The sequence below is a fragment of the Aulostomus chinensis genome, chromosome 11, assembly GCF_037954235.1.
Source record: "Aulostomus chinensis isolate RoL2024-O1b breed Wild chromosome 11, RoL_Achi_v1.0, whole genome shotgun sequence".
Lineage (NCBI taxonomy): Eukaryota > Metazoa > Chordata > Actinopteri > Syngnathiformes > Aulostomidae > Aulostomus > Aulostomus chinensis.
The window spans coordinates 18,603,250-18,617,231 of NC_141330.1; the positions used below are offsets into that span (position 1 = coordinate 18,603,250).

The 13,982-nt window shown below is 42.8% G+C and overlaps 1 protein-coding gene across 2 annotated transcripts in view; it reads left to right on the forward strand.

Annotated features, from left to right (window-relative positions):
- Window positions 1-13,982, forward strand: part of macf1b (microtubule actin crosslinking factor 1b) — a 39,830-nt gene continuing 25,848 nt past the window's right edge. For both annotated transcript variants that reach the window (XM_086218950.1, XM_086218951.1), the window contains exons 1-3: window positions 1-149; window positions 233-291; window positions 1,328-1,433. In XM_086218950.1, coding sequence (XP_086075076.1) covers window positions 36-149; window positions 233-291; window positions 1,328-1,433 — 279 coding nt within the window. In that variant the 5' untranslated portion in view covers window positions 1-35. The remainder of the gene's footprint in view (window positions 150-232; window positions 292-1,327; window positions 1,434-13,982) is intronic.

Here is a 13,982-nt window from a genome sequence, read left to right on the forward strand (position 1 = left end):
TTGACTCTGTATGCCAACATCAGCCCCTGGGTTCAATGGAGGAGGCTGCCAGCAAGAGCAACGGGGTACTAACCTCCCAGAATTCTTCACTCAGCTCCCTTGACTCAGATCCGACCCTCTCCCTCCCAGCTCTCCCTGCACCAGAGACAGTAAGAGCACAGAAAATTAAACTGAGCAGCAGTGAGAAATTGGTGCAGGGATTTGTTTGTTTATTTCTAAAATTCTCTTCCAGGACAAGGGAAGTGATTGGTTTGGATCACCGACACCTTCATCACATGATCAGAGATCTGGGTATGCTTCAAACATCTCATTTAGCTGAATTACTGTAAGTGCCGCAAGTACGAGAAAATAATGGAGTCCTTGACAAACGGGCAAACAATAAAATTTGTATAAATACAAACTATAAAGGGTGGCACTGTTGCCTCACAGCAAGAAGGTTCCGGGTTTGAGTCCTGCATGTTCTCCCTGTTCCGGCATGGGTTCTCTCTGGTACTCCAGCTTCCTCCCACAGTCCAAAGACATCAAGAGGGGACGAGGCTGATTGATACTCTAAATTGACCGTAGGTGTGACTGTGAGTGTGAATGGTTGTCTGTCTCTATGTGTTGATCCTGAGATGAACTGGTGACCTGTCCAGGGTGAACCCCGCCTCTCACCTGAAGGCTGCTGGGATAGGCTCCAGCCTCCCTGCAACCCTTAACAGGATAAGCAGTAGAAAATGGATGGATGGACAAAAAAAAGTTCCAGATAAATTTGTATCCAATGTCATGATATAGAGAAAGACGTCATAATCAAACCAAGTGGCCATCAACAGTCAGATCAGATCAAACAAACAGCTCGTGAGGACCGTTTGTCAATTATATCAAATTTTTAGACCGTTGCACCTCCATTTTCCAACAAAACAATAGCAGAGCTGTGATTTGTGAAGAGATTTGTGAAACACCTGATTGAAACATAGTGAAGCAAGAGGGTTAAAGTTCCAGCCCAGCAGACAGAGAAGAGCCTCACTAATGAGACATGTCAGTATTTAGTTTCCTATTTAAGAGCCTTGCAACTGTTAAAAAGAGTAATTATTATGAAGCAGATTAGTTCTTCCCACTGAAGCACAAGTGATGGTTTAATTTCCTAACATTCCCTCTGAAGTTTTCCACAAATTTGTAAAACTGTGGTGTCTCGCAGACATGACGAAAACTGTAATAACTGTAGAATGATACTCACAATGCAGTTCATTTAGGTTTGACTCTGAAACATATACTGACTGCTGTCATGACCGTGTGTGTGAGTACCTTGTGTATAGCCAACATAGCAAACTCTTTCTCTTTGTTTTAGGGTGGAGGACTTGAGCCAGTGGCAGTGTGAGTTCAGGGGTCAAATCAGAGCACTGAGAGAGTGGCTGAGGAGCATGGAGATGAGGCTCCCCCCCCTGGACCCCAGGGTCAGTGACTGTTCCTTTGCACTCTATGTCCCCTCACTCCATGTTCCTCACATGAATTTCAATGTATTTCAGCCATCACAGGCTGAAGCTACATTATTGTGACATTTCTCCATCTCATCGTGTATGTCAGCATGTCTACAGCACTTCTAAGCAGCTCAAAACAACATATTTGTGCGTTTTAGCTGGAGAGATTTTGAGGTTCGAGAGTTTCACTGGGACCAGGAGATGTTGGCCCAATCCCATTTCTTTATTTTCACCCCTACCGTTGAAACAAAGTTACAAGGGGGTAGGGGTTGAAATATTATCCTATGAAATGGGACAACCCTTCATAACTGGAGACGTCATCACTAGTTTTCAGTGACATCCGGCCAGGAAATATCAAAATGACATCTTCAGCTTCGGTGATTTCTCTTCCGATGGTTATCATTGTTTTTTTTTTTTTATCTTTATTTACAAAAAAACTTTAAATTTAAGGATGTCTTTCATCGCTTGTGAATCATTCCCCACCATCTTACTGGTTATTCGCAAGGCATTCTGGGAGATTTCTCGTAACATTTCTCGCTTTGGAGTGGGCCTCCGAAAAAAGGGAGGGAGGGCCATATAGCCCTGGCACTCCGCCCTTCCCCTCTGCCTCAACAAGAATCGGGACATTCCTACACCTATGCCTGAACGCACAAAACAGAGGGGTAGGGGCAAGTGGTAGGGTTAACGTTTGAACTGGGATTGGCCCAAATGCTTGGAGAAGGAAGTAGCTTTGTTCAGCAGGAAAAGGAGCGCTGCTACACTAGAAATGACTCGGGAATAGTTTGAGGAACACAACGAGTTCAAGGTGTGGATTTCTCCACATTTCCTAACTCTTAACCCAGATGAGCATCTGTGGGATGTGATGGAAAAGCAAATCTGATGAGTGGAAGATCACAGCTCCTCATTAACAGGAATTAAAGGAATTCCTGTGAATGTCTCGGTGCAGAAACCACAGCACACCTTCGACGGTCTTATGTCGTCTGTGCCTCATGGAGTCTAAGCTGTTTTGACAGCAAAAGGGGGACATACACAATATATGGCAGGTGGTCGTAACGTTATGTCTGATGGGTGTAAATTGACAAGAGTTCAACTTTGCTACTGCAGGCGACAAACATACTCCAGGGGCCGTCATAACCCTGGGAAACAATGCAACAACTTTAACACAGAGCAAATACCCTAAAGGATTAGTCACCCTGGCAACAAGTAATATTCTTCAAGGGGATTAGAAAGTGAGCAAACATCAAAGTATATTGCTGTCAAGGTTTCTTTTCTAAAAAAAGGCTTGGAGAAAGCTTTTACTGATGGAAACAATGTATCATTATAGATCCTGACCAATGCACTATGATTTGTTGGTCCAAGTACTTGGGTTATGAATCTCAAGTTGAATCCAACCCCACTTCATGCCATGAGTTAGACCTCAGGTCCTCTGAGAAAAATACGTGGATACACAGTGGAATTCTGAAACTTCTTCAGCACTTTTTGGATTGTATATGCATCTTCACCAAATCCTTTTTCTTAGAGTTAAATACAGGTGTTCTTCTTTTGCTTCTTCTCTACATGCAGCAGTCCTGCTTTTACACTGTCACATTACAGCTGACATGAACATACGAGTGAGTCTCACTGACACGCTGGTTTAAGTAAGAGTTTGTTAAAAGCCTACTTTACACTGGTGTGTCAGTGTAAGTCACACACTGCATAAGAACGTTTTGAGGAGTTACGAACGACATTATTTGGTTGTCGAAGGAGCAGTGAGCTGGGCTAGATGCTGGGGTGGAGGTGCTACAGTAGAACCCTATAATTTTAACTGTTACTAGCATCCAGGCAGTCACACGTGTGAGGGACCACAACACGCACAGGATTTTTGAGCAGTTCTTACTATGGGAAGAACTTGAGTAAGACGGATTCTGCAAGTTAACCTGAGGAACGTATCTGAAGTTCAAATATTACAATGAGCATGAAAAAAAAAAAAAACAACCAACGTTGAACTTCTAGTTAACCTGCTTTTGTAAGTGTGGATTAGATTTATTGATGCGCTGAACCCATTACAGGTAACAGAAAAGGAACCTGCTGTCAAGCTTGACAGTGAACTGGACCCAAGCGTAACAAAAGTATTTATTGAAAAGGCTACACATCACAGGGATTTCACAGTCCTTCGGAAGAAAAAACAAAGTAGCAACAAAAGGGTCTACAGGCCCACGTCCTGGACGAGCTCAAAGGAGAAACAAAAAGAAGTTCAACGCAAGACTGAAAACCAAGGATTCACGGGAAACACGGAGGAGCAGGGAACACGACATGGAGAATAACAATGAACCGGCGCGAGACAATGGGAAACGCAGAGGCTTAATACATGAGGAAATGAGACACAGATGATTCAATAATACATACGTGAGACACATGAGGTAATCATGGCAGGGAGCACACAGGAGGACAAGACCTGAACTTCATCATAAAACCAGAGCTAAATCCTAACATAAGAAGCACACGGGAAGACAAAACAGGAAGTCGTGTCAAACACCACGACACTTGTCAATCGCAGGGAATTTGATCCATGTAACATTCCTTATAATGATGGTGAGAACTGGCAGCTGCCACATCTGGAGGAGGTTCTGCTTCCTCTGCCCAGAGATTGACATCAAATGTTTGTATTTGCCTGAGTGACCCAATATTTGTGCATTTTTTATTGTTCGTGTTGCGTGTGTGTGTGTTTTCCATAATGTAGAATGTGTCACAGAGAGGTACAGATTATTTACTGTTCACTACTAATAGGAGTCTAAGACGGGCTGCCATGGTACAAGAGTTTTTTTTTGTTTTTTACAATACGGTAACTGTTGCTTTGTCTTCTTCCACTCCCAACTGCCCTACAGAACATGGACTACTGTTACAACAGTGTCATCAGTTTAAATATTTTGAAGTAATAACTTCTTCAAACTGTGTTCTATTTAGCACAAAGTGTTCTGCTGTTTTCACTTTGGTTTTGGTGTTTTTCACAGCAGGTCTGAGGGCATCTCCCTTGACTAAGACATTAAGGGCCATTAGTTGAATATTCATCAGCATGTCAGTAATTGCACATTTTAGGAAACATCACCAAGGCTCCAGACTACAATCAAATGGTCATTTATTTTGAGACAGCATGCCTAATCTTTAAAACCACCTGCAAATTTGCAGAACTTTGAATGAAGAATGACGATGGAAGGAATCTGTCGGTGCAGGCCCTCATGTGTGATGGGCGAGGATCCACTGTTGTCAGCAAAGTAGGTTGACAGGGAAGCACGAGTGCCAGTTGCTTTTCAAGCAGCACAGCCGAACTGTCTTGAGCATGTGCTCCTGTTAATGGTAGCAGGTTATGGCAGTAATATATCTAGAATGAGGGAGGCTAGTCGTTACAGTGTTAGAGGAAGAGTGGTCAGCAGTATCTTGGGAGTATTGGGTGAAGTTTTGAGTGAGATGTTCAAGACTCTTTGTGTTGGAGTGTTGAGGTCACGTCAGGTCCAGAAAGAGACAAAGTTACAAATGAAACCATGAACAAAGCAGAAACATAGATATCATCCACGCAGACTGTAGAGACAGCTGAGATGCTCAGGGTTCTTTAAACTTCATTTTTATTTAATAAATCATTTGTGTCACCAAGCAAATGAAGACATTGACCATTCAGATTCCGACCATGAAGGTGGTCACAGACACAGGTTTCAAATCAACCTTGCTTCTGTTCATCGTCCTGCATCCTCAATCAGTCTTGGAAGCTGTAATCTTTTGGTGCCTCTTTACTGTTGAAAACATTCTCTCTCAGTTGGAGTCTGGCTGATTTGTTTTTCCATCAAATGAACATTTTCCAACCCTGCCCTCCATTGTTCAACAGTTGGTGGCTTTACATTCCTCCATAACATTTTGAAGGTCTTCATAAAGATGTGGGTACGTCTCCCATCTTCTCAGTCTCTCATCTTCGGTCTGTGTTGTTACTTTATCTCCCCAAAACAAGAGAAGTCTCAGATATTCTCATTATATTTTGTTCCCTGCAACACAAATTACTTAGGGGCTGAAGTCCTGCCACGTTTTGCCCGTGTGGATCTTCGAAGAGTCATTTCTGCTTTATTTGGAAGACGCTTGGCTCCTGCAGCAGGTTTGATTTTGTGCATGGAGCACTGCATAGGCCCCTGAGCTGCTACAGCCACATCATTCACTGGTGGGGGACTCTCTTCTTCCGGGGTTGTACACACCTTCAGGGAATTTCTGTGTACAGTGTGTGCTCTGCCCCCTTTCTCTGGCTTCACCCTGTACATCAAACCAGTGTTTCCCACTTGCCTCAAAATCACGAATGGTTCAGAGTCCCAGCAAGTGCCTAGTGTGTCCTCTCCTTGGCTTTTGCGCACCCACACTCTGTCTCCCACTACCAAAGGGAGAGCACTAGCTCTTTGGTGTCTGTGTTCAGAGGCTGCATTATCTCTATTCTTGCAAGCCTCATTGAATTTCGACGTCATTTCCTCCAGCCTCTTCAGATCACGCCGATGCTGGATTTTCAGATCTGAAATGATCCTGCCAGCAACACATTTCCCTTCTTCAAATCTTTTCAGCTTTTGCTGGAGCTTCCTAATCTCTGCAGAGAGCTTCAGGTTCTCCTTCCTCAGATCAGCACTATCTCTGTCTTGTCCCAGTATCTTTCCCTGGAGACGTTCCATGACTGCACTCTGGACCAGAGCTTGTCTTTTGTACTCAGCCCTCTCAGCTGGAGTACAGAGGTGCAGCAGCATCATTCGGGCCTTCTCTAACTTTTCAGCCTCGGCTATGGCCATGTACTTAAGGATGGCTTCTGCCTCGGCCTCCACGGCTGGTGGGTATGTGAGTGACATGGTTGTTGGTTAGCTGTGCTGCACTCGGTTTGTCTCAGTGATAATTCCTCAACAAGGTTCTTCAACAGTTCTTCAAGGACCTTAATACTGATGCTGGTGCTCTTATATACTGCTCCCTGTCACAATGATGTCATTATGTTGCCTGTGATCTTGATATTCAGTGATGTTCCCTGTCAACTTGATGTTCCTGTGATGTTCCTCAAAGAAGATGTCGTTCCTACACACGATCTCCCCTCACTGGAGGATCCTATAGAATTTACAATGACAAATGATTGTCGTAGCTCCCACAGTGACACCACAGTCTCAGTGAGATCAAATTCAAAAAGTATTTTGGCGTTTCATTACATCTACTGTCAGATGGGGAGGGTCATGTTAATCAGAGGAGGAACTGGAGGTGGAGCAATGATCTGGACAACTTAGTAGAGTGAACTGACGATGTAACATTAATGAGAAAACAAGTGGGGGGAAATAAAACTCACACAGAAAATCAGTTTTATAGAAGACAAAAAATAAATAAATTGTAGTTTGCTGTAAAAATACAGATTTGTTGACATACTGAATTTGAAATCAAAATAAAGTGAACATTGAGGTTTCATGTCATGATTTCTTGCAAATGTATGGATTTGATAAAGCAGGGACATACATGCACAGTTATTTTGTGGGGCTGTTGTTATAAATGCACCCCCAACCCTGATAATTAGGCATCAGTCCCAACCTGTCTCATTTTACTACCCTCAAATTAATTTGAAACTTACGAATTGCTTTAGATTCTAAGGATTAATGACATAAAAAAAAAACATCATTACTCATATAGTTTCTTGAAACAAGTTTAAGCAGGACTCTGACTTTGTGTCTTGAGGTGAATGCTGTCATTTATCGTCTGATTATGACAGATGTGGTTCTGTATGGTGATCACACCGTTTCACCAGGGCTCGGTGGTCCTTCATCCAATTCCTTTAATCAGTAGCGGAAGCTTTGTTAAGCCCTCAACTTTTTTGAAACCAATAATGAAAAAAACACAATATTCAAACTTTAAACATAAAACTATTTAAAAAAAAAAAAAGATGACTATGAGCTGATTTTGTTTTTGTCCTGTAAAATACAACTGTGAAAGTGCATCTGGCAAATTTGAGTTATTGGGCCTTTAATATAAAGTGTCTGATCGTTATAAGTCAATAAATGAGTACCACAGAGAGTCTGAATTACAGTAATAAAAACTGTCCATCTGTCTATAGAATTTTCAGAGACAGGAATTTAATCTAAAATAAGTAACCTGAAAAAAGCAAGTTTCTACCTCTCAAGTTCCTGCCTAAAGGTACCTAATAGTTTGGGTTATTTGAATTGGCGTTTGTTTTTTGGCCTTATTTCAGCAGCTTCTTGTAGTTTATGCACCAACAACAGCTCAAATACAAAGTTATTTTTCATTTACTTTTGTTCCTCCAGATGGGCAGTTAGCCTACCCAGGCATCGATAGCTAGTACCCATGCACGTCCTTGTGATGAGGTCATTATGGTATGTGAAACCAGTAAATACTCTGTGACCACACATAAACTGAATTGTAATTAACAGTAAGTTTCTGTAAAATGTTTTGTGTCAAACTTTACGTGGTCACGTTGATTCCCATCGCACGCACCGCGTCATTCAAAGCTAAACCAGGTGAAACCAACGAAGCTACTGATGAATCAGATCGTGAATGAAGGCTAAACCAAAGGTTCAAATCCTCCCCAAATGTGACGACAAACAGGAACTATCAGGCAAAAAAGTACAAAGTGGGAAGATTAAATATCTCAACCAGCACCTTTGAAAGTTGGTGGAAGTTGGTGACAGGGAGCCAAGCAGGAGTCATAGTTGCTGTTCAAGCAGCACAGCCGGACCGTCCGAAACACCTGCTCCTGCTAATGCTAGCAACTAATATATCTAGAATGAGGGAGGCTAGTCGTTACAGTGTTAGAGGAAGAGTGGTCAGCAGTATCTTGGGAGTATTGGGTGAAGTTTTGAGTGAGATGTTCAAGACTCTTTGTGCTGGAGTGTTGAGGTCACGTCAGGTCCAGAAAGAGACAAAGTTACAAATGAAACCATGTACAAAGCAGAAACATAGATATCATCCACGCAGACTGTAGAGACAGCTGAGATGCTCAGGGTTCTTTAAACTTCATTTTTATTTAATAAATCATTTGTGTCACCAAGCAAATGAAGACATTGACCATTCAGATTCCGACCATGAAGGTGGTCACAGACACAGGTTTCAAATCAACCTTGCTTCTGTTCATCGTCCTGCATCCTCAATCAGTCTTGGAAGCTGTAATCTTTTGGTGCCTCTTTACTGTTGAAAACATTCTCTCTCAGTTGGAGTCTGGCTGATTTGTTTTTCCATCAAATGAACATTTTCCAACCCTGCCCTCCATTGTTCAACAATTGTTGGCTTTACATTCCTCCATAACATTTTAAAGGTCTTCATAAAGATGTGGGTACGTCTCCCATCTTCTCAGTCTCTCATCTTCGGTCTGTGTTGTTACTTTATCTCCCCAAAACAAGAGAAGTCTCAGATATTCTCATTATATTTTGTTCCCTGCAACACAAATTACTTAGGGGCTGAAGTCCTGCCACGTTTTGCCCGTGTGGATCTTCGAAGAGTCATTTCTGCTTTATTTGGAAGACGCTTGGCTCCTGCAGCAGGTTTGATTGTGTGAATGGAGCACTGCATAGGCCCCTGAGCCGCTACAGCCACATCATTCACTGGTGGGGGACTCTCTTCTTCCGGGGTTGTACACACCTTCAGGGAATTTCTGTGTACAGTGTGTGCTCTGCCCCCTTTCTCTGGCTTCACCCTGTACATCAAGCCAGTGTTTCCCACTTGCCTCAAAATCACGAATGGTTCAGAGTCCCAGCAAGTGCCTAGTGTGTCCTCTCCTTGGCTTTTGCGCACCCACACTCTGTCTCCCACTACTAAAGGGAGAGCACTAGCGCTTTGGTGTCTGTGTTCAGAGGCTGCATTATCTCTATTCTTGCAAGCCTCATTGAATTTCGACGTCATTTCCTCCAGCCTCTTCAGATCACGCCGATGCTGGATTTTCAGATCTGAAATGATCCTGCCAGCAACACATTTCCCTTCCTCAAATCCTTTCAGCTTTTGCTGGAGCTTCCTAATCTCTGCAGAGAGCTTCAGGTTCTCCTTCCTCAGATCAGCACTATCTGTGTCTTGTCCCAGTATCTTTCTCTGGAGACGTTCAATGACTGCACTCTGGACCAAAGCTTGTCTTTTGTACTCAGCCCTCTCAGCTGGAGTACAGAGGTGCAGCAGCATCATTCGGGCTTTCTCTAACTTTTCAGCGTCAGCTATGGCCAGGTCCTTAAGGATGGCTTCTGCCTTGGCCTTGAAGGTGGTTACAGAAGAAGAACATCTGATTGAGGAGGGTAAGGTGTTCCACAGCTTTGGGGCTGCTACAGTAAAGTCACGATCACCCTTTCCTCGTAGCCTACACCGGGAAACCGTCAGGAGCAGCTGATTTGAGGAGCATACCCATTTGCACTGGGTATCACGTGCTGCCTTCAATTCTATCACAAGGGCCTCATGGAACTCCTTCTGGCTGAGGGGAGTCAGTACAACTGCCTGGTCTTGTGCGGGGTTTTGTAATACCCGATCATAGCATCTGAGAGGTCCATTCCACGAATGTACTTATTGTAGTTGCTGACTACAGGTGGAGCAGGAATGGCCTGCTCCGACCATTGACCATTGGCTCCCCTCACCTGCCACTGCAATGCATGGTTGTCCTGTGCTGTGTGAATGGTGGACCATCAACCACGCCCCAGCACTGCAGTATTCACGAGGGCCATGACAGTTTCATAACTCAGTCCCCTGCCGACTGGAGCACTCTTGCCTTGATGTATGAAGAAATCCTGCAAATAGCCATTGGATGAGTCCACCAGCACAGCAGGTGGGCTTGTCCCTCATGTACAGACGGAGGGCTATATCGTCCTTAGTCTTTATCATCCTTTCATTCATGACGATGTTCTGCCGAGGATGATTTTGAGCTTCGCAGCTTTGCAGAGGCTTGACCTTGAAGAGCCGGTCATACTCTGCTGTGCCCCTCAGCCAGTCGTTGGCTTCATCGTTGTCAGGGGAGCTGAGGTGGAGGGTGAGGGACACTGCCATGAACTTTCATCATGACATCAGAGAGGGAGGGAAGGGCATGCAGTGGAGGTCAGCCCTCCAATAGTCCTTGATGGTCTCCACCAGCCCCATGTAACTTACTGGCAACAATTATCCAGTAGTTGTTGTATTTCAGATCACAGTCACATTACTGTAAAACCAACTACAGTAGTTTTTAACATACTGTAAAATAAACGATAGTATTGTACTGTTACAGTATGCTAAGAAGGGTAACAGTACAATTCTGCAATTTATTTTATACTGTTTTTTTTACAACATACTGTAAAATGAAGTACAGTATTATACCGCTATGGAAATGTTACTGAAATTTATTTTACAGTGCAGCTGTAAGCTAACGCAAACCGTTAGCATCAGACTGAAGGGGTTGTAATTTCTTCTTGCATTGTATTATCATCATTGGTGGAAGTCCTAGAAACATTACAAAAATATGATAATTCTTTCTGTGTTCATAACATAATGCCTTGGTGTTCAAAATGATGTTGTAGGAGCTCAGAGCTTTCACTAAAATTCCTGTTGTGACTGCCATATCTGTATGGTAGTGACGTTGGGGGAATATCAAGATTGATTGGCTGTTGTAACGCAGCTTCATGCAAATTCCCCTGATGAGTTTAGTGGTAAAACACAGATTTGTTGACATACTATATTTGGAATCAAAGTAAAGTGAACATTGAGGTTTCATTTCATGATTTTGACAAATGTATGGATTTGATAAAGCAGGGACATTCAAAAATATTTTGAGAGGATGTTGCTAGAAACTGAAATGAATGCACCCCCAACCCTGACATCAGGAACTCCTGACCTGTCTTATTTAACCAACCTCAAATTAATTTTAAACTCAAGAATTGCTTTAAATTCTAAGGATTAATGAAATAAAAGAAACAAATTATTACTTTTTTTTAACTGGTTTTAACAGCAGTGTGATTTTGGGTGTGGTGCTTAATTCTGCCATTCATCATTTGATCATAACAGATGTGTGTCTGTGGTGATGAGTCCGTTTCACCAGGGATCCATGGTGGTCCTTCATCTGATTTCTTAACCCTTTATCGGGCACTCATTGAAATGCTTGGAAATTATAATTCAATAAATGAGTACCACAGAATGTCTGAAATAAAACAGTAAAAAACATCCGTTTGTGAATAAAATTTCCAAAACCAATTTTATTGAAAACTCATAAAAAAAACGAGCAAAGCAAGTCTCTACCTTGCAAGTTCATACATAAAATGTGTCAGAAGCTTTACACATCACAAGTAGTGACATCTATTATTATCTAGTCTGATTCAGCAGAGCTTGAGAATCGTCATGCATGCAGCCTCCTGTGTTATCCAAAGCTGGTTATGCTCCGTTCACATAATAGCATAACGTAAGGCAGTGTGGCGCGACAGTGACGTGATGCATATGTGACCAGCCAGTACTTCATGTTGTTAAGAAGTTTATGCTGATATATTTATTCACAGAGCATCAGCCCCCTCACCCACAGTGCCCTCACAACAGCAACAAGTGACACCGCGATGGGGGTTGGGGGCTCGGCTCTGGGCCCCCGGCTTTAAACCAGATTATACAGTGTCTGCATAAAGGTGCCTAACACAAGTTTGGGGTATTTTTGAATTGCTCATTTATTTTAACCTAATCCAGCAATCATGTTCTAGTTGTATTTATGCTAGATTTTATTAAAGTAAGAAGTTATAATTTTTTCTATATGTTTTGTTCCTCCAGAGGGGCAGTTTAGACAGAGGGGGAACGGGCTTGTAACCGGGTAACAATAGCCCGTACCTGTGCATGTCCTTGTGTTTAGGTCATATGACATCATCACTGCTGCTGACCACATGCCAAGAATGAAGCCACGGAACTTTGTTTGAGTCACCTACTATCGTATCGTCAGCCTCTGAGAGGAGCGCGATATTGGTGAGAGTTACAGGGAAGCAAACAGAAGAGGAACCACATGAGTCAGTTTTAAGTTAATTGAGCACCATGAAAAAAAAAGGATTGTGGATGTTTTTCAAAGACAGCCATACTCAGACGGATACTAAGGTGGTCCTACTCCTCAGCTCCTGCAGGGAGACTTCTTTAGGCCACAGGGGGACGGAGGGGCTGGGGATCGGGCTCCATTGTGCGAGGCCTGGACGGCCAGGCTGGAGAAGTGCTTGGCACTGGAGGCCCTCTGCACACATGAGCGGGCACACTGAAAAGATTTTAGACTCCGATGGGATGAGGAGGCAAGGGGGCAGAAAAAAGCAAAGAAAAGAAAAACAGGATCTTTATGGTAAGGGCGCTCAGATCAGACTGCTGAGGCATTTATTGATCACAACTGTCGTGCGACTATTCATGAGCATTATTTATACGAGGACAAGTCGAAGCTGCTCGGGAAAGTGTTTGAACCCATGTGACCCTCAAGAAAATCATGTCCTCACAAGGAGCTAAGTTTAAAATACGATTTAAATGTTTGAAAGAATCCTCCTTTAGAAGACTGTCAGAGGTGTAACAGGCTGATCACGTTGTTGGAGCCCAAACACTTAAGGCAGTTAGTTGTGTGAAACATGGGGGTGTGCTTTTATCTCTACCGTGCCTTTATCACGCTGCATCCGACCACAGACCTTTGTCATGGTAATGCTGTTAGTCTGCAGCACTGCTGGTTTGAGTCTGGGCCTGAGGGACTCGTTAGTTAGCTGCATGAATGAGGACATCCCTGAGCCCCCCGTGTACAGACCCTTCTACAATGCTCAGGAGAGAGGCACACACACCTGCTCCTTAACACACGGCCTGAACAGACACATCTTAAGCTGTTTTTCCCACAAAATCACTGACTGGAGCTTGCAGTGCTTGCATGTGGGAATAAGGTGAATGTAAACAATGTGAATACAAAACACTAAATACATTAAAAATCAAGAACAAAGAGTCATTTTCCTAATGCTCCATGCTCCTAGCTTATACTGCTATATATTAATACATTTGCAACAAAAACCCCATTTGATTTATCCTGGCAAATCATACGCATATCATTAAGGTCTTTTTTTTTTTGAAGAATGATTATTTGTGTCTTCTGCTTTCCCCTGACGTGTCTCACATTTCTCCTGCTGCTGTAAGGGACTAATTTGGAAACTCCAAGGAACCCAAGGGCCCTATTTTATATCATATTTCTCTTGATTTTCTGTGTGTTTCTTTTGAGTTGCCCAATTAATGACACCTAATTATATTTTTCAAGGTTTGTGTTTGAGGAAAACATAACACAAAGTGTTGAAAATGTAAATCAACTGGTAAATCAAGAGTTTTGGCCTCAAATAAGTTAGAATTTCCTTGTTACATGAGAGGAGGAAATCCCACCTTGCTGCTAATATGCTGCCCCCTAGTGATGCGGAGTGTGAAAGAGGAATTGCTCGCTTTTTCAGATTGGCTACAGTTTTTACCCCATGACTTTCACATGTTTTTTGCATATGTAGCATTCTCTGTTCTCCATTTTTTCATAAAATCTATGGAGTGCCAACCTTCAATAGCTCTTACTGAAACTGACAAATT